Source organism: Pelophylax lessonae (genome assembly GCF_965119305.1).
Source record: "Pelophylax lessonae genome assembly, chromosome: 11".
NCBI lineage: Eukaryota > Metazoa > Chordata > Amphibia > Anura > Ranidae > Pelophylax > Pelophylax lessonae.
In genome coordinates this window covers 119162893-119184387 of record NC_138778.1, presented here as the reverse complement: position 1 = coordinate 119184387, position 21495 = coordinate 119162893, and the positions used below count along the sequence as shown (strand labels likewise).

General features: G+C 46.2%; 1 protein-coding gene across 1 annotated transcript in view; it reads right to left on the bottom strand.

Moving 5' to 3' along the window:
- Positions 1 to 393: 393 nt before the first annotated feature.
- Positions 394 to 21495, bottom strand: part of DHX58 (DExH-box helicase 58) — a 112061-nt gene continuing 90959 nt past the window's right edge. Inside the window, exons 10-12 of the mRNA XM_082271563.1 lie at positions 15868 to 16055; positions 9898 to 9991; positions 394 to 606 (exon numbers count right to left, since the gene is read on the bottom strand). Coding sequence (XP_082127689.1) covers positions 409 to 606; positions 9898 to 9991; positions 15868 to 16055 — 480 coding nt within the window. The 3' untranslated portion in view covers positions 394 to 408. The remainder of the gene's footprint in view (positions 607 to 9897; positions 9992 to 15867; positions 16056 to 21495) is intronic.

Below are 21495 nucleotides of genomic sequence, written 5' to 3'. Positions count from 1 at the left end.
ATTATTTTTAGTTCTGCCTGTGCTTTAAAAATCAGGTAAGCATGGACATTTTACAGCAACACAAAAATATTAAAATAAAAGAAGATCCAGATCATTGGTCCCCAAATATTGGATTATGAGATGTGGTTCTCCTGCCTTTGGTTAATGGTTTTGGCATCCTTTCTCCAGGCACAGAATTTTTTTTACAATACCTTGTCATTATTTATAGAGGTTAATGGGATGAGAAATATTGAATATCCCTGGTTGATACAATGGTATTTCATACCTTTGATAAAAAAATATATATATTTTATGGGCCATAAGCATAGAGAATGAACTTTGATACAAAACAGTTTTCTTCCCACACCCTAGTATGTCCTCTGACATGTTTAGTGTTGCTATGATGTTGTCCATAAAGCTTCATTCTCATCAGTCATCATCATCAGCATATTCAAGTAAATCGTTCTCTTCACAATACTGTGGGTAATTAAACAGCTCTATTGGAAAAGGCACATCCTTCCATTGTTTGTAGGGTTTACGCTCCTCGGGAGTTTCTACTACAAAATTCTTGATGCAGACAACTGGAAGACGCACTGCTTTGTAGATCATAATAAAGCCCCAGTTCCGCTGAAAGAAAGAGATTATCAGGTTAACTGAAGCATGTACACATATGGAAAGGCAACAATGTTGCCAATAAATATAGGAATACTAAAACAGAAATTTAAAGTCATTCAGTGTTTTTTTATAGAATTTCAAAACTGCAGGCACACATGAAGATACACTTAAAGATATTTGCACATATATTCACATACCTTGTAGAATTCTGCTGGTACATCATTATGGTCACAATAATTAATAATGAGGCAGGGAGGTGAGTGGGGGTGCTGCCAAGCTTACCTTTAGAAACGGAAGTCACTATTTTAATATTAGAGGTCCTAAACTTGTTGGCTCTTGCAAAGGCATACATGACATCTTCTTTACAAATATGCCTGCGGTTTAGAACCTTTAAAGCGGAGTTCCGGCCTCAAAATCCACTTTGGGCCATCCGCTTGCTCAGTGTCACCTAAAAAAGAAATGGATAGTCCTGATATTTTTTTTTTTTAATTACTTACCTTGATATTGAAGAATATATACTTACCTTTCTTCTACTTCCTCCCTCTGCGGCCACGCCGTCACTTCCTTCTTGCGTTGACTCCTGGGAGCTGAGCGTCATCACTCCCAGAAATCGATGCGCCTGCACCTGCCCCGCTCGTAAGTTCTGGTGGAGGCGCGTCATTCCCTACTAAACAGCTTCTGGGCATGCCCAGAAGCTGTGCGGGGATTACGCGCCTGCACCGGAACTGACGAGCAAGGCCGGTGCAGGGCATTCTGGCTTCAGCTGCCCACACCTGAGATGGCAGCGATGCAAAATAAATTTTCAAGGTAAGTATTTCTTCTAAAAGGTAAGTGCGACCTGGGACAGTTCAGAGGCTATCCATTATGAAATGTACTAGCCCTGACTGTCCTGGGGGTATTTTTATTGAAAAAACATTTCCGAGGTCGGAACTCCGCTTTAAAGTTAGCTCATGATCACCTTCATTTTTAAAATGAAAGTAAACCCTCCTATCGGTTTCAGCCAAGTAAACCTGCCATCTTGGCCTCTATTTAATCAATGGCCATGATGCTGCACTTGTGATCCTTTATGACACCAGCCATTGGATGGTTTGACAGTGTGGTTGAGAGCACAACTAATGTGACCGTTACATTCCTGCCACGTGCTGGAAATGTAACTGTTTTTGAAAATGTTAAATCAATGGGCTTAATTCCGCTTTAAGATAGAAGCCCAAGGTCTCAATATCAAGCCAGAGAGTGCTATAATATACTTAAGGTAAAAAACCTTCTGTGTGCAGGAGCTCCCAGCCCCCCTATTACTTACCCTAATTTCCTATGAACACTATTGAACACTTTGAGGGCCATGTTTGGCTAACCTTATACCACCTAGACTTTCAGAACTCCTTGTCTTTGTGCTGTGTTTAGGGTTGCGGTGGCCATCTGGAGTCCCTCAATAAAAGATGTATGCTACCAAGGTACATGGTGTGGGTTGTCCTGGAGATTTCATGCAGCATATATGTGCAGAGTAAGCTTTGGTAAAGTATTACAATTTATGCAATTGCGAATCTGTACTTAGCTTTTACCTGTATAATCATGTACACTGTCTATTACAGACTCTCTTGTTGTGTGCTCCTTAGGAAGCAGCATCGTAAGCTGTGAAAACACATTGAGCCTTGTACATCTTGTACTGTTGTGGACAGCACCAAGAGAAATTGGCACCATATAGGTGCCCACTGTTCTCCCTCCCCTCCCCTACTGGCTGCTGCAGGGGATGTGTCACAATAGAGAACCAGGAAGGGGTCGGTAAATATGTAATTTACCAGCTCCTTCCTTTTCTGAGTCATAGTCAGTGACATTGTAAAAAAATAAAATGATAAAAAATAATACAATTAAAATACCAAAAAATAAAAACCACTGACACCAGTGGGTGAACTTCCAGAATCGCAAAGGTCACACTTGCAACTGGGCCCTTGCATTCCACCACCGTGAGGCCCCAAGATGGCAGGAAGGGAAGGAGAGTAAAGGGCCCCAGGATCAGTGGGAAGAGCCCCAGGCTTGAAGAGACGGGGTCTGATAGGCCCTTTATGGTTTCTTGCATCGGGGCCCTGAAGGTTCTAGTTACGCTTCTAGGTTATATAATATATAAACACAAAAACTAAAATTTGAAACTACAGCTTACTTAGATGTGGTGGCTGTGTTTTTCTTTTTCAACTTTTCGATTTTAACATTTTATCTAGTAATCCTGCCAGTAACACAATTCCTGTTCTAGAGTGACAACACTCACTCCCTGCACTTTGTCTATGGAGGAGCAGCCATGTCACCCTAGAACAGATAGTGTTTTAAGACTACAGGATACTGCCGCATGTGGCTATTAAGCAAAAGAGATGATACAATGCCACATAGAAGGAAAACATATGAACGTCCATACGAATATAATGGAAAAGTAACTTCCTGGAGCGGTTAGTGGTTTCACAGGCTGGACGTGGTGAAAACAGAAAAGTCCACTGCATTGGGAGTGCAGGAACAGTAGCTGCTGATACAGAAACCTGGAAGTACTGGGGAACACTGGAAGCCATGAGAGCGTAGAATGGTTGTGAGGCAGTGGATGAACTGACAGGGACACAAAGGAGACAGGAATATGGACGTAGCTCCATAAACAGCACTGTGCATGTCCTTTTTTCTTATTTTGCCAGCCCAGGAGTGCAGTACAGAGGCACATGAGGAGACTGTAAGAGGCTATTATTATACAGGATTTATATAGCACCAACAGTTTACGCAGCACTTTACAACATAAGGGCAGAAAGTACAATTACAATACAATTTAATACAGTAGGGATCAGAAAGTTCTGCTCATCAGAGTTTACAATCTAAACAGGGGGTCTTTAAAAGGGTTTTTAGGGATCATCTAAAAGTGGACAGAGTAGGAGATAGTCAGACAGATTGGGGTAGGGAGTTCTAGAGAAAGGGAGAGGCTCTGGAGAAGTCCCGGAGGTGAGCATGGGAGGAGGTGACAAGGGAGCTAGAGAGTAGAAGGTCTTGGTATTTTGAGACTAGGTTAGTGATGTAGCTGAGGCAGAGTTGTGGATGGCTTGTAAATCGTTGTTTGTATTTTGAATTTATTTGTTGGGGAGAGCAGAAGCCAGTGGAGAGATCAGCAGAGAGGGTTAGCAGACACTTAGTGGTTGGTTAGGTGGAGTCTGGTGGCAGCATTCATGATGGATTGAAAGGGGAATAGCCTATGTAAAGGCAAGCCAATGAGGAGGGAGTTGCTGTAGTTGAGGCGAAAGATGACAAGGGAGTGAATTAGGAGCTTTGCAGTGTTATTGGTTAGGAAGGGGCGTATTTTGGAGATGTTTCAGAGGTTGAGGCGGCAAGCTTTGGACAGTGATTGGATGTGGGACCAAAAAGATAGTTAAGAGTCAAGGATAACACCTAGAACCTTGGCAAGTGGAGGCGGGTTGATATTTGAGCCATGGATCTTGACAGGGAAGTCAGCGGAAGGGGCACATGGGGGAGGAAATATTATGAACTTGGTTTTGGATAAATTGAGTTTGAGGAAGTGGTGTGATATGATATGTCAGTTAGCAAATTAGTATTGTGTGAGGAGATTGATGGAGTGAGCTGAAGGGTACAGAGATAGATTTGGGTGTCATAGCGTAGAAATGGTATTAAAAGCCATGGGCGGCTGACCCAGGGAGGAAGTGTACGTCAGGAATAGGAGAGATCCAAAAACAGAACCTTGGGGGACCCTAACAGAGAAAGGAAGAGGAGAAGAGTCAATAGAATTGTAAGTGACACTGAAAGTGCAGTAGGATAGATAGGATGAGAACCAGTGAAGAGTACCGTCACAAAGCCCAAAGGAGTAGAGTGGTCCCCCGTGTCAAAGGCAGCAGAGAGGTCCAGAAGTAGAAGTACACAATAGTGTCCATTGGTATTAGCCTTTAGTAGATCCTATGAAAGTTTCAGGAAAGTAGTTTCCATGGAGTTGAGGGAGAAATCCAGACTGAAGGGGATCAATAAGGTTGTTCTCAGTGAGATGGTCACCAGGGCTGTCTTACCGAATGGGCACGCTAGGCAGTTGCCCGGGGGCCCCACTTGCCTGGGGGGCCCCACCTGCCCAGCGACCCAGCCAAGCATTGGTCCTGATTCCCGTGTGCATCCCACTGCCGAACTTAGCAGATGGCAAGCGTCTGTTGGCCCTGCGCTGCTGTCAGTACACATGGGCCATGGAGAGGGAGCCCACTACTGCAGGAATGCCTGTCCGCCTCCACAGGAACAGGCACGCACAGGACAGTTGAGTCTGACTCCCATCCATGTGTGTGTTCACCGGACCCAGCGACCGAACTTGGAAGCTGTCATTAGCCTGGCACTGCTGTACCAATAAATATCGCCTTATCAATAATTTGCATTTTTATTCTCGTGGGTGATTGTGTAGGCAGGGCCCCAGTGCATTGCATTGCCCAGGGGCCTATAATGATCTTAAGACAGCACTGATGGTCACCTATTCTGTAGTAGACCGGAAGTTCAAGGAGTTTGGAGGATAAGGAGAATAAGGAGATGGGGCAAAGTGAGAGCTTTTGAAGCATGGAGGTGACTAGTGCATGTTTAAGAGCGTAGGGGAAGATGCCAGAAGTGAGGGAGAGATTTAAAGCGGAGTTCTGGCCTCAAAAAATTTTTTTAGATAAAAATACCCCCGGGACAGTCAGGGCTAGTGCATTTCAGCAACGATAGCCTCTGAAGTGTCCCCGGTTTCACTTACCTTTTAAGGGATGTGCAGGTGCGTCATCCCTGCACAGCTTCTGGGCATGCCCAGAAGCAGTTTAGCAGGGAATGACACGCCTGAACCGGAAGTGACGAGCAGGGCCGGTGCAGGCGCATTGACTCCTGGGAGCGATGACGTTCGGCTCCCAGGAGTCAATGCAAGCAGGAAGAGACGGCGAAGGCCACGGCTGAAGAGGGAGGAAGAGGAAGGAAGGTAAGTATATTTTCTTTAATAACAAGGTAAGTAAATCAAGCAAAATTTGAAATTATCCAATTCTTTTTCAGCTACATTACAGCAAGCGGATGGTGTAAAGTCGATTTTGAGGCCAGAACTCCGCTTTAAGATGTGAGTTTAGAGAGTGTAGGATAGAGTCAAAGGTTGACAGTAGCATTTGCAAGTTCACAGGGTCCAGGGGGCAGGTGGTTAGACAGACATAAGAAAAAAGATTAGCAACCTTGTGTATGGTAGCAGGGTTGAATGAGGGAAGTAATGACTGAACCTGTGGAAATAGACGGGGATTTACTAAGACTGGAGAGTGAAAAATCTGGTGCAGCTGTGCATAGAAACCAATCAGCTTCCAGAGTTTATTGTTAAAGCTTAAGGCTCCTTTCACACTATCCGTCCGTCGGACGGATTCCGTTTTTGTCAGCGGGGGATCGAGCCGCTGTGCGGAGACACAGCTGTCAGTTCCCCATGCATCTCTATGGGGGAAATCGGATGGGAACGGACCGTCGGTCCGTTCTCATCCGATCCCATCCGATCCGATCCGCTGGACGGATGGAAAATAGGGTTTCCATCCGTCCAGATTTGACGGATCGGGTCGGGTGTCAGCGGACATGTCTCCGCTGACATCCGATGCCCCATAGGAATGCATGGGGGGACCGTTCAGATCCGCCAAAAAAACGGACAGGCGGATCTGAACGGTCCGCCTGTGTGAAAGGGACCTTATTGAACAAGCTGAAGTTAGAAGGTGATTGGCAAGCATGCAGAGCTGCACTGATTCTGAGTGCTCTAGTTTTGCTAAATCTCCAGAGTGTTAAGTGGGGAAGGTATCTGCACAGTGGAAATCCCCTCACAAAGTGTATCAATATTCCTTTGTGATTAGGGATCTCCTGGGCAGTAAGTGTGTTAGTGTGTTAGTGGGTGGAGGCAGTGGAGGGTGAAGTAAAGAGTTAGGCCCCTTTCACACTTGCCGCTCCTTCGGCTGACTGTATCGCTGCAGAAACGCTCACCACACCAGTCACAATGCTGCACAGTGCACAATACAAATCCACTATAATATGCTTTCTATATTAGAAAGTATATTATAAGTGTATTACACCCCTATAGAGTGCACACCAAAGAACTGTACACCTATACAAATACCAGTCCTTAAAAGGACTTTTGTGGACCTATAACAGAGCGATCTGTGTCACTGACACTCTGTCCCTGCTCCCCACAGCAAACCTCTCCCTACACTGACAAAAGAGACAATAAAGATAGTACACCTATACCAAATACCAGTCCTTAAAAGGACTTTTGTGGACCTATAACAGAGCGATCTGTGTCATTGACAATCTGTCCCTGCTCCCCACAGCAAACCTCTCCCTACACTGACAAAAGAGACAATATAGATAGTACACCTATACCAAATACCAGTCCCTAAAAGGACTTTTGTGGCCCTATAACAGAGCGATCTGTGTCACAGAAAAATATGTCCCTGCTGCACACAGCAAACCTCTCCCTACACTGACAAAAAGCAGAATGTAAAATGGCAGCCAGCTCAGGTCTATTTATAAGGTAGGGGGTATGTCCATGTCTCAATTGGCTGTCCTGTTCCACCTGATGAATGTGTCATGGGTCAAAGTTCTCCCCAATGTAAACTAATATGGCCGCCAAGAACAACGCCATATGTTCGCAAGATCGGTGAACTGCGAACGAGCAAAGTTCGCCGCGAACCGACCGACGGGCTAACCGCAAGGCCATCTCTAATCACATGCAGTATTTGCCTGCCCGAGATTTGCATTCTCTGTGAGAAGGGGGGAGGAGTATGTTCACAAGGTGCCCGGGGACGCCAGTATCCGTGTTTAGAGAATGTAGGCGGTTCCCTGGGGGGTGGAGAGCTCCTCTGAAGGGCTTGGTAATGTTTACCTCTGCCGAATAGGCGGAGTTGTAGTGCTTATAAGCTGAGTCTTTCTTTGGTTTCCTATCCCCACTGACGAAGTGCCCACCCACAACAGGACGTAACACGTACGGGGGAAACCACGTGACCCGCGGCCATCTTGGGACACCTACTATGCGGAAGTACACCTGATCAGCTGTGTTTACTTGCTTGGAAAAACGCTGCCTTTTGTAAGTGTATTACTTTTAGTCCTTTTAATAAAATATTCAAACGGAGAGCTTTAGATGTCTGCTTCCTTTTTATGCATGTACAAACTGCAGAAGAACTTAAAAAGCAGTCATTCAGAGGTAAAGAGAGTGGAGTTTTAGTGATCTGATATGCTGTCTAACCCTGCAGGGTCTGATCTTGGAGGTGAGCAGCATATATGTATGTCATGGTGACGGGATCATAAGAACACTTTGATCATCACTTGCATGGATCATCAGCACCTTGACTGCACTCTGGGGAATTGTTTCTCTTACCTGACTCAGGACCTGTATTGAGAGGAGTCTGCTCTGTTCATTGACTTTGTGGACTATGGCTCCTTTCACACGGTCCGCTGAGCAGGCGGATGACAGCTCCGTCTCCGCACTATGAGCACTATTGTCGCTCTTTTTTTGTTTATAGCGCAAAAAATAAAAATTGCATAGGTGATCAAATACCACCAAAAGAAAACTCTGTTTTTGGGGGAAAAAAAATTAATTTGGGTACAGCGTTGCACAACCGCGCAATTGTCCGTTAAAGTCACGCAGTGCCAAATCGCAAAATAGGGCCTGGTCTTTGAGCAGCCAAATCCTCAGAGGCTTAAGTAGTTAAGGTACCTAATGTGAACGTACCACAACTTAGAGATCCCCAGAGGTACTGTGCGCTGACATAGTTCTTGGTGTATTTACTTGTGTACTGAAAGAGGTTAACTACATGTAGCACCCTCCTAGGTAGGTGCTAGGTAAAAGCATTGTTTGCTCCATCTGCTTATCAGGAGAGCCTGATCAGTAGTTTTGCTGTTACATGTGTCAATGTGTGATTCACTTGGTCTGAGGGAGTGTCCCCTCTGTATCCAATAGGGGAGCCTGTTGGACAGTGGAGGAAACCCAGCCAGTGACACACAGGCTTTTGTGGCTGTCCCAGTGGGAGGGCACAACAGTGGTGCGTCCTGGGATAGGTCATTAAAGCCAGGGGCACACGTGACAGGGCGTTTTTGGGCGGGAAGCCAGGTCCCTGGAGCAGGGTGACGGTTTATCTCTCCTCCTGTCAGCAAGGAAGGTGGTCACAGGGAGTCGGCCTAGTGGATCAAGTGTGTGATGCTGAACCAGAATACTGACAAGTGGAGCTGAAGGCAGAGCAAGCTTGCAAGGGGTCTGCCTAGGAAGGGGACCACTCCAGTGGAGAGTCAGTGGACAAGGGGCTAGCATCCACGGGAAGTGAGAAAGGGGGTGCCAAGTCAGGACCCTTAAGAGAAATTCAGTCAGGAACCTATTTTCTACTTCACTTCAGTGGCAAGGTGAAGCAGCGGCCTTACCGCACTCATACAGTTAGCGTCCTCAGAAACTGTGTATAGTTCAAGTTGGAGTATCCCACTCATCCCTTCTCCCATGCAAGTTCTAAAATAAAACACAAAAACCAAATCCCCTGGACTGTTCATTGTCTGAGCCAATTCTTAAAGAGATAAGTTTTACAGACTGTTGCTACGGGTAACCCAGGGGAATCCGCAGCTCCTAAGGGGGCAGTGCTACATACGCGTCTCAATGCCGTAAGGGTATAAAAAATATATTTATATCTAATATGTATCCAGAGTTTACCTACATTGAAAGCATCACATCTACCAACCCTTTAGTAATTTATGCCCCGTACACACGTGCAGATTATCTGCAGACTTTTGTCTGCAGACTTACCTTTTCTATGTAGTGCAAGGGCCTGCCGGATTGCATACAAATTGAAAGTGTTTAGGTTTGACCTCATATTATATGGTTTTGGTAAGTCTGCAGACAAAAGTCTGCAGATAATCTGCACGTGTGTATGGGGCATAAATTTGACAATGTTCTATTTGGAATTTAAATTCAACCTGCACTGCCTGACCCATTGCATATATGGTTTGCCACTACAGAGATGCCAGTGGCAGAATAGGAAGGGTTTGGTAGTTTTTTTACACCTATATGTAGATTATGTGTTGTATATATTTTAGTTTTTAGAACTGTCCCCCTATATAACAAAATATTTATCCTAATATGCATTTAATTGTCACTATCTTTTCATGTCTTTTTTTATGGCAATTTATTTAAGATCAAAATATAAAATACAAAACAAGCGATTAAGTTGGCAAATATATGGGGCACATACATGGCATGTAACTCAGATAAAAGAACTAGCATTTTCTCATTGTGAGCCTGATTAGAGCCTAAATAAATGCATACAAATACAGCACTACCTTGCAAAACTTGCATCTGATGGCTCCTCCAGGGACCCAATCCTCCATCTTCTTTCCCAAATTAATAGGTGCTGTGAATTCTTCATAATAGACTCTGAAAATGTGTATAAAAGGAGACACTGGTAAATTGAAGGACACTGCATCTTGTATGTACAGGTTCAGAACTACAGCTTGGCGACTATTGGGCCTGGGAGCAAGGAAGTCCAGCACATACCAACATTTCAATCCCGTCTCTTCTGCATCACCACAAGCAAGTCCTTTTTGATACCAGTGATCATCTACACTTAGCACAACACCAATGTAAGGGGGGAACTACTTCTGACACATTGACCACCAATGTAAGGGATTACTTCTTCTCGGTGAAGTATCATCCATGGGTGCGAGGTGATCCCTGCACATGATTCCCAAAGGCAGGGGGGCACTGTGCTCTGACGTATACTGCACCCATGGATGAACTTTTCCTGGTTGGTACCTGGTGAAATTTAAAAGGGGGAGGAAGCTGCGCTAAGTGACACAAACATAAATCAAGAGTCCAAAGAGTCCCAATGTTTGATAAAAATTGTAAATTGAATTGAAGAGTCCAAAATGATAATTTCAACCAAATATCCGTGCACGAGAATAAGTGAATTCACTGCTTACCAGAAGTAGCAGTAAAATAAGCCTTGAATAAGGGTTAGCCGAGCCAGATGAGAATCTGCGACGGGTTCCTCCTCAACAATGGCCGTCCCAAGATTATGATATTTTGGGTGTGGGAATAAAAAACAAATAAAACATAGCGTGATACTGTATAATCAAGTGAATCACTCCGAGTGTGTGAAAGGAAAAAGGAAGGTGAAAATATAGCCCACCACCAACACAAGCAGCTTACCAGATGCTGATGTGTGTGAGCAAATATGAGCAATCAAAAGGACGATAAAGGCTATAGATGAACCACCACCTTAACGTATTGCAATTACCAGATATATGATGAGTAAAAGCGAAACAATGTGTAACACATAGAGACCGTAGGATAAGCCACCACCTTGATATTCGTGCAATTACCAGATATTGGAGGTAGATGAGCATAGAGGGTAACGTCAAATGAGCTGAGAACCCGCTGAAAAGCTTCACCAAAACTATCTGCTTACCAGAAATACGCCAAGTAAATGACAAATCTCAGATCCAGATGTCCCCAGGGGATATCAATCTCCTATAAGCGAGCGGTCCCTGGTGGTGTAGAGGCGTACCCACAGATATGGCTCCAGTGATCATATGGAAATAATGATGGAGATATCCATAGTGTAAACCCGTTTATTTTAAAACAAAAAATAAAGTATTGCACTTACATGAAGAAAGTAAAATTGCGCTGAATCGGAGCTGCCGGCCGGACAGTTCCAAACACCCGTCTGAGCGTCTCAACGAGGTGACGTCAGCACGCCGCGACCGACGTACGTTTCGTCAAAGAATGACGTTCTCACCTTGAGACGTCACCTCGTTGAGACGCTCAGGCGGGTGTTTGGAACTGTCCGGCCGGCAGCTCCGATTCAGCGCAATTTTACTTTCTTCATGTAAGTGCAATACTTTATTTTTTGTTTTAAAATAAACGGGTTTACACTATGGATATCTCCATCATTATTTCCATATGATCACTGGAGCCATATCTCTGGGTACGCCTCTACACCACCAGGGACCGCTCGCTTATAGGAGATTGATATCCCCTGGGGACATCTGGATCTGAGATTTGTCATTTACTTGGCGTATTTCTGGTAAGCAGATAGTTTTGGTGAAGCTTTTCAGCGGGTTCTCAGCTCATTTGACGTTACCCTCTATGCTCATCTACCTCCAATATCTGGTAATTGCACGAATATCAAGGTGGTGGCTTATCCTACGGTCTCTATGTGTTACACATTGTTTCGCTTTTACTCATCATATATCTGGTAATTGCAATACGTTAAGGTGGTGGTTCATCTATAGCCTTTATCGTCCTTTTGATTGCTCATATTTGCTCACACACATCAGCATCTGGTAAGCTGCTTGTGTTGGTGGTGGGCTGTATTTTCACCTTCCTTTTTCCTTTCACACACTCGGAGTGATTCACTTGATTATACAGTATCACGCTATGTTTTATTTGTTTTTTATTCCCACACCCAAAATATCATAATCTTGGGACGGCCATTGTTGAGGAGGAACCCGTCGCAGATTCTCATCTGGCTCGGCTAACCCTTATTCAAGGCTTATTTTACTGCTACTTCTGGTAAGCAGTGAATTCACTTATTCTCCTGCACGGATATTTGGTTGAAATTATCATTTTGGACTCTTCGATTCAATTTACAATTTTTATCAAACATTGGGACTCTTTGGACTCTTGATTTATGTTTGTGTCACTTAGCGCAGCTTCCTCCCCCTTTTATAGTTTTTGATGTTTGTCACATGTTAAGTTGCTGCTACCAACTTAGATATTAGCGCAGTTTCTCCCCCTATACTTCTACCTGGTGAAATTTGACAGTCTGGGATGATCGGTGCGGCAGTGGAGGCAGCTACAAGCACTGATCTCCCTATATGACTTTCAATAAAGCACCCAAAAGCAGCTTCTCCTCCTCTCCCTCCCGCAGCTTTCAGCTTCTTCATTGAAAGCCATACAGGGAGATCTGTGCTTGTAACTGTCCCCACCACTGTACTGATCACTTCCAACTGTCCATCGGATTCCTTGCAACTTTGGCTCTGAGGAAGAGGGTCCTCCCTCAAAACGCGTAAGCCATACAAGGTTGTGAGGATGCCATCACGCTATCCAGCAGTAGAGAAGTGTAGCAGAAGCGAGAAGTCCTTATTTCCTACATGCTTGTACATATCCTATGTTTGTGAGTATACTGTACGCTACCTTCTTTGATTTTAATAAACATTTTTAGTGGTAATGTACAAGTTCGGTGCGCCCTTCTCTTGTCGTTTTCTTGTAGTGCTTTTTGGATACCCTTGGTCCTGAGGAGGGCAGCAAAACCGCTCCATTTGTGCCTAAAAAACCACCTAGATCATTTACCTTTCCGCACACAACTCGAGCGCAGGAGAGATATTGTTTTTTGGAAGACGCAGGCTAACCTGAGGTGTGGAGTCTAAGCACCAACCGGTGTTCACCAGAGCTCTTGATGGTGGAGATGGACTTCACTGCTTGTTGGCACCAGGTCTCGGTCCTCAAGGTCGCCCGACCATGAGGTGAGCGAGTTCGGATCCGGGAGCGGAGGAACCGATAGGGATTAGATGGAAGCGCAGTCACATGAAAGTCGTCAGCCAAAAGGGAAGTCGAGAGCCAGGAAGGTCGTCAGCCAAAGCCAGGTCATGCACGGAAGAACACGGAAAACAGAAGATAGCAAGCAGAGATGCACCTAGAAGCACAAACACACCAGCAAAGGACTGCAAGCCAACAGGTGATATATATATCATGTGTGCAACCTCATCACTAAGCGACGCCCAGGAAGCAGCAGGAAGTGATGAAACAATCAGAATCTATAAAAGACAGCAGTCAGCACATGTCAAAGATGGCTATAGACAGGAAGGCAAGGTAAGACCTTGACATGTACATAGTTCACATGCTGTTAAGGGTAGTTACCATTACATTGAAATTTTTCTTTTACAAAAGCCTTACCTCCCTCATTGCAGGAGCCCATTGACAATTTAACCTCTAGCTGTGTTTATACCTATATCAGTTGCCTTTTTGCTGCTTATTTAGTGAGGAGGCTACAGTTTATGCTGGCTAGATTTGAGTTCATTTCAGTACCTCAAATATCTAAGGAAACCCCCAGTCCCCTATGCTGTTATATTTTCGCTCACTGGTATGCGCTGTCTTATCTAACAATTACTTGACAACAATTACTCTAACACACTAACACACTTATTAATGTAAGCGGGTACTTCTTCTGACATACTGTGCAATAATATAAGTGGGCACTTCTTCTGACAAACAGACCATTAACTGCCTTGAAAGACGGCTACAGCGCGAACCTAAATTGCCAGGAGGGCGTACATTGACATCCTCTCGGCAATGAGCGGTCTGTGCGCCCCCTGCGGAGCAGCCCGGCTCGCAATGTGATCAGCGAGTCCATGGGACTCGCCTGATCACAGATCGGAGTAAGGGGGTGGGGGGGTGGTCCCGCCCCTTACCACGTGATCAGCTGTCAGCCAATGACAGCTGATCATGTGATGTAAACTGCAGCGGGCAATCAGCTGTTTTTTTCTCCTCACACTGTCAGTGTGAGGAAAAAAAAAGAACTCCGGCTGCTGTCAGAGGGACATCGGTCCGAAGAGGAGAGGACAAATTGTGCCCACCAGTGCCACCTACCACTGCCCACCAGTGTCACACCAGTGCCACCCACCAGTGCCCACTAGTGCCACCTACCAGTGCCCACCAGTGCCATCTGCCAATGCCCATTAGTGCCACCTACCAGTGCCACCTATCAGTGCTCACCAGTGCCACCTATCAGTGCCAATCAGTGCCCATCAGTGAAACCTATTAGTGCCCATGAGTGCTGCCCATTAGTGCCCTTCAGCGCCACCTACCAGTGCCCTTCAGTGCCACCTTATCAGTGCCACCTTATCAGTGCCCATCAGTGCCGCCTTTTCAATGCCCACCAGTGTCGCCTCCCAGTGCCCACCAGTGTCGCCTCTCAGTGCCCAACAGTGCAGCCTATCAGCGCCCATTAGTGCAGTTTATCAGTGCCGCCTCATCAGCACACATCAATGAAGGAGAAAAAATTACCTGTTTGCAAAATTTTATAACGAACTATAAAAGCTGTTTGGTTTTTTTTTGTTTTTTTTTTCAAAATTTTTGGTCTTTTTTGTTTGTTTAGCAAACAATAAAAACCCCAGTAATTATTAAATACCACCAAAAGAAAGCTCCATTTGTTTGAAAAAAATGATAAAAATTTAATTTGGGTACAGTGTTGCATGACCGTGCAATTGTCATTCAAGGTGCGACAGCACTGAAAGCTGAAAATTGGCCTGGGCAGGAGGGGGCCTAGTAGGCAAGTGGTTAATGTACAGTGGCACGTCTGACACACCAATTGCAAATGAAAAGGGGAATTTTTTCTACACTGACCACCAATGTAATGGGGCATTTACACCAAGAACTACTATAACGGGGTATTTATACTGGCTACAGATTGAAAGGGGACATATACACTGTCCACCAAGGTAAAACGTGTAAAGACTGGAGAGATGCACAGACCAAGACAGAGAAGGAATGAGTAAAATTACAAAGTGTGTACAACGATAAAAGAGCCTCTTGTTTGAGAGGAAACTCCAGGTTCCACTGAAATCTACTAAAAAAGGGGATGGGGGGGCAGGGGAACTATATCAGGCCAAATGCCCTCAAAATGAAGCGGGGGGGGGGGGTTTACCTTGCCAGTAGGGGCCTCATGGCAAAGCAACTTGTCCCATGTTAATGAAGACAAGAGCCTCTTCTCCACAACCCTTGACTGGTGGTTGTGCAGATCTGTGGGTAATGGGCTTATAGAATCAGGAAGCCCCTTTAAAAATAAGGGGGCCCCCAAATACCACCACCCTCTGACATGAAGGAGTAAGGGGTACTCATTACCCCTATTTTTATTTTAAAAAGGTCCCTTTAAGTTTTCCCGCTATGAGTGAAAGCAGTTATTTCTTCTATTACTATATTCTTCTTTGTACCATATATTTTCTTTATACCTGTAATGCAATTTCCACTTGTATATGCCTTGTGACCCAACTCTTTATGGATTGTTTAAAAATAAAACAAACTAAAAATATTACTAAAGGGCCAATCCATTTAAAACTGATTTTTTAGTTTCTGATATATGCTAGACATTTGCATTTATATGGTATGCAGTGGGAAAATTGCGCTACAAATATCACTTTTGGGTGGAATGATCCTTTCATACAGTATAAAAGTAATCAGATAAGCTTCAAATAACACAGGATAAACCCATTTCCCATCAATTATTTTCTAAAAATTAAATGTACACTTACTTAAAGGTAGGATTAATGTTGACATGGTGAGCACCTTCTACAACCCGAAAATCACTCCCGTGCCCAACTGCAATGGAACAGTTCCTGCAGTCGAATCGAACATCTTGAGGATTGAACTTCTTTTTCTGCTCCACCTTAGCTTGTTTCACCTTACGTTCAACAACAGATGATAACTGCAGATCCAAAATCTGTGGCAGAAAACCAGAAACTTATCAAATGGTTAAATACTTACTACTAAATTAACCCTGGCACTGCCTGGTACTACTTTGCTTTTTGTACAGAGGATGGACAGATTTAGTGTTTATCACATACATACATATTAGAAATTTGAACGTTTGCAAAAGACTAAGCCCCCCCCCCATCTTCCCTAGCCAGAATTACAAGATGCCATTCATTCTGTATGTCCTATCAAAGTTGCACAACTGTTTTTCATAATTATATTTTGTTAAAAATATCTTTAAAACCATAACTGGTGCATACTAATACAACCATCTTAAATATCCCTACTATACAAGATAAAACTGCACTAAGATAATAAATAACAATTATGTATAAATATAATTGTAGCCCAGGCTGCAATAAGGACCAAAAAACAAATCTGTGTCTTTCAGCAGAGAAGACATTTATACTAGGGGGACAGATTATCGGCAACACCGATATATCGAGGGCTAGGGCTGAACGATAGTCGATGTGATATCGACTATCGTGCTGCGAGCATGGGCGATAGTCACATCGCCAGAACACACGATGTAAGGCAGAGAAGTCGGGACTCACAGTGGTGGGAGAAGAACACAGCCTGACATCCGTCCCACATGTTCATTCTGCCCTGCAGCTAGTTCTCTTGACTGAGCGGTGAGCAGCGCGCCGTGAGCAGCGGCACAGCGAACCAATCACGCGTGCCTGCACACCTGATTGGTTCGCTGTGCCGCTACTCACGACGTGATTGGTTCGCTGTGCTGTGGGGCGGAAGTGTATTTTGGGAACTGGGAGTGTGGTTCCGATGCGAAGGAGCTGCCCGGGGGAGAGGACTACAACTCCCAGCGTTACCCCCACTTCCGTCTGCCCCCAGCCCGAGATTCCCCCTCCCTCCGGGAGAACCGACTTCACACACCGATCATGAGGGACAAACAGAAGAGGCGGAGGGAGAGCACGTGGGCAGAGGCCGCCAAGATAGTACCAAATGCGGGGGGGGGAGGTAACTGTACTATGTACACCGGGAAGAGGGGGGGGGACGGAGAGGTCTATATATCGATGTGAGGGGGGGCAATACAATGGGGGGGATATGAGATGGTAGGGGTGGTGTAATGTGAGGGGGGGGGGGTCTATATATAATGTGATGGGGGGTGTATACACACCATCCCCACTGTCAAACATGGTGGTGGCAGCATCATGGTTTGGGCCTGCTTTTCTTCAGCAGGGACAGGGAAGATGGTTAAAATTGATGGGAAGATGGATGGAGCCAAATACAGGACCATTCTGGAAGAAAACCTGATGGAGTCTGCAAAAGACCTGAGACTGGGACGCGGATTTGTCTTCCAACAAGACAATGATCCAAAACATAAAGCAAAATCTACAATGGAATGGTTCACAAATAAACATATCCAGGTGTTAGAATGGCCAAGTCAAAGTCCAGACCTGAATCCAATCGAGAATCTGTGGAAAGAACGGAAAACTGCTGTTCACAAACGCTCTCCATCCAACCTCACTGAGCTAGAGCTGTTTTGCAAGGAGGAATGGGCAAAAATTTCAGTCTCTTGATGTGCAAAACTGATAGAGACATAGCCCAAGCGACTTACAGCTGTATTCGCAGCAAAAGGTGGCGCTACAAAGTATTAACTTAAGGGGGCTGAATAATTTTGCACGCCCAATTTTTCAGTTTTTTATTTGTTAAAAAAGTTTGAAATATCCAATAAATTTCGTTCCACTTCATGATTGTGTCCCACTTGTTGATTCTTCACAAAAAATTACAGTTTTATATCTGTATGTTTGAAGCCTGAAATGTGGCAAAAGGTCGCAAAGTTCAAGGGGACCGAATACTTTCGCAAGGCACTGTATCTATATATAATGGGGGATGGTTAGATTATTATTCAGGATTTATATAGACAAGAGTATATACAGTGCATACACCTATCCCATATTACTACTGTATATACATGTGCAGTATAAATATCGCAATATATATTGGGGAAAAAATATCGCAATGTGATTTTTTTCCAATATCGTGCAGCCCTATCGAGGGCCGATATGCACTTTCCCCCGATATATCGGAATCGGCCCCGGAAGTTACCGATATTGCCGATATTGTGCGTGGCACACATGTGATGTCATTCTCCGGAGCACTGCACATGTTTTGCCTTCTCTACCTCCTCTCACGCCATTCTCCGGCGCGCTGCACACGTTCTGCCTTCTAAGACCGTCTCCCATGGCACCGAGCCAGCCACCCACCACAGTGTTCCAGCAAGCCAGCCACCCACAACAGGCCAGGGTGAGTGACACCAAGCCAGCCACCCACAACAGGGTGACACCAAGCCAGCCACCCACCACAGGGTGACACCAAGCCATCCACCCACCACAGGGTGCACCAAGCCATCCACCCACCACAGGGTGACACCAAGCCATCCACCCACAACAGTGTGATACCAAGCCATCCACCCACCACCATGTTTCAGCAAGCCAGCCACCCACAACAGGGTGACACCAAGCCAACCACCCACCACAGTGTTTCAGCCACCCACCACAGGGTGACACCGCATCAGCCACCCACAACAGGGGGACACCAAGCCAGCCACCCACCACAACGTTCCAGCAAGCCAGCCACCCACCACAGTGTTCCAGCCAGCCAGCCAGCCACAACAGGGTGACACCAAGCCAGCCACCCACCACAGTGTTCCAGCAACCCAGCCATCCACAACAGGCTGATACCAAGCCAACCACCTACCACAGTGTCCCAGCGAGCATGCCACCCACAATAGGATGACACCAAGCCAGCCACCCACCACAGTGTTCCAGCAAGCCAGCCACCCACCACAGGGTGACACCGAGCCACCGACAACAGGGTGACACCAAGCCAGCCACCCACCACAGTGTTCCAGCAACCCAGCCATCCACAACAGGCTGATACCAAGCCAACCACCCACCACAGTGTCCCAGCGAGCATGCCACCCACAACAGGATGACACCAAGCCAGCCACCCACCACAGTGTGACACCGAGCCACCGACAACAGGGTGACACCAAGCCAGCCACCCACCACAGCGTTCCAGCAAGCCAGCCACCCACGACAGGGTGACACCAAGCCAGCCACCCACAACAGGGTGACACCAAGCCAGCCACCCACCACAATGTTCCAGCAAGCCAGCCACCCACAACAGGGTGAAACCAAGCCAGCCACCCACCACAGTGTTCCAGCAAGCCAGCCAGACAAAACAGGGTGACACCAAGCCAGCCACCCACCACAGGGTGACACCACGCCAGCCAGCCACCCACCACAGTGTTCCAGCCAGCCACAACAGGGTGACACCAAGCCAGCCACCCACCACAGTGTTCCAGCAAGCGCGCCACCCACAACAGGGTGACACCAAGCCAGCCACCCACCACAGTGTTCCAGCAAGCCAGCCACCCACCACAGGGTGACACCGAGCCAGCCACCCACTACAGGGTGACACCAAGCCAGCCACCCCCACAGCGTTCCAGCAAGCCAGCCACCCCCACAGCGTTCCAGCAAGCCAGCCACCCACCACAGTGTTCCAGCAAGCCAGCCACCCACAACAGGGTGAAACCAAGCCAGCCACCCGCCACAGTGTTCCAGCAAGCCAGCCAGACAAAACAGGGTGACACCAAGCCAGCCACCCACCACAGTGTTCCAGCAACCCAGCCATCCACAACAGGCTGACACCAAGCCAACCACCCACCACAGTGTCTAAGCAAGCACGCCATCCACAACAGGGTGACACCAAGCCAGCCACCCACCCACCACAGTGTTCCAGCAAGCCAGCCACCCACCACAGGGTGACACCAAGCTAGCCACCCACAACAGGGTGACACCAAGCCAGCCACCCACCACAGCGTTCCAGCAAGCCAGCCACCCACCACAGGGTGACACCAAGCCAGCCACCCACAACAGGGTGACACCAAGCCAGCCACCCACCACAGTGTTCCAGCAAGCCAGCCACCACAACAGGGTGAAACCAAACCAGCCACCCACCACAGTGTTCCAGCAAGCCAGCCAGACAAAACAGGGTGACACCAAGCCAGCCACCCACACTGCCAGGCATCCGCCATTGACCCACAACAGGGTGTCAGCCAGCCACCCACACTGCCAGGCATCCGCCATCGACCCACAACAGGGTGCCAGCCAGCCACCCACACTGCCAGGCCTGCCAATGAGGAGGGAGAGACCCGGGAGAACGAGGCTTTCATGCACATCAAGGTAAAAAAACCTTGAGTGTTTACAACCAAATAACCACTTCAGCTTCGGAAGGTTTTACCCGCTTAATGAACAGACCATTTTTTTGCGATACAACACTGCATTGCTTTATGTATAAGCCCAAAAACAGCGCTTGCAATAATAATGAGATATAAATAAATAAATAACATCAATTCATATACAATGTGAACCATAAGGTGCTATGGTGCTAAATCATAAATATGTGCGTAAAGTGTTATAGTGCTGAATACAAGTATAATTAAATCCAATAATTATATGAAAGTGCATAAAGTGCTGATGTGCTAGATACAAAATATAATTATATGCAATAATTACAAAAAGGTGCTCAAAAAAAGTGCAAAGGTGCAAATGGTACTCAATGTCCACAATAATGACCCAAATGATTGGTCTCTTTTCAAAATGTAATCGTGCTCATATAAGGTGCTAAATGTCATTTTTATTTATTTTTTTACTAGTATTGGCGGCGATCTGCGTTTTTTTTTTTTTTTTGCGGGACTGCGACATTGCAGCGGACAGATCGGATCCCTAACTGACATTTTTGACACTTTTGGGGGACCAGTGACATTACTACAGTAACTAGTGCTAAAAATATGCACTGTAATAATATGTTACTGTAATAATGACACTGGCAGGGAAGGGGTTAACACTGTTGGTGATCAAGGGGTTACATTTATGGCTCATGCTTACTGATGTGTGTGTGGGGGGTTCTGTGACACAGACAGAGATCGCAGGTTAGCATAGCTATGCTGAATCCTGTGATCTCATCCTGTCTCTCACAGAGAAGATCCGCCTGCTTTGTTTACATAAGCAGGCGGGTCTTCTCACCGTTTCCACAATGATCGGGGGAGGGAGGCAGCAATCGCCGCCTCTCCTCCCCCGGCCCGACTCCCGCTGTGTCTAAACACAGCGGGAACGAGCCGCCGGAATCACATGAACTCCAGCGACGTAGGTCTACATCGCTGGACCCAGGAGAGCCGCACTGATGCAGTAGGATTACTGTGAGCAGTCGGCTAGTGGTTAAGCTTCAAAGGCAGCCGTATGGGTTATGCCTTTGATGCAGCTGTGATGTTATGCATCCCAAAATGTTTTGCTCGATAGGCTGCCCTACAGGCGAGAAATGTGGAAAATAAGTTCATGACCCTTTTCTAAAAATGTGTCACATCACACCACACAGTGCTGCAG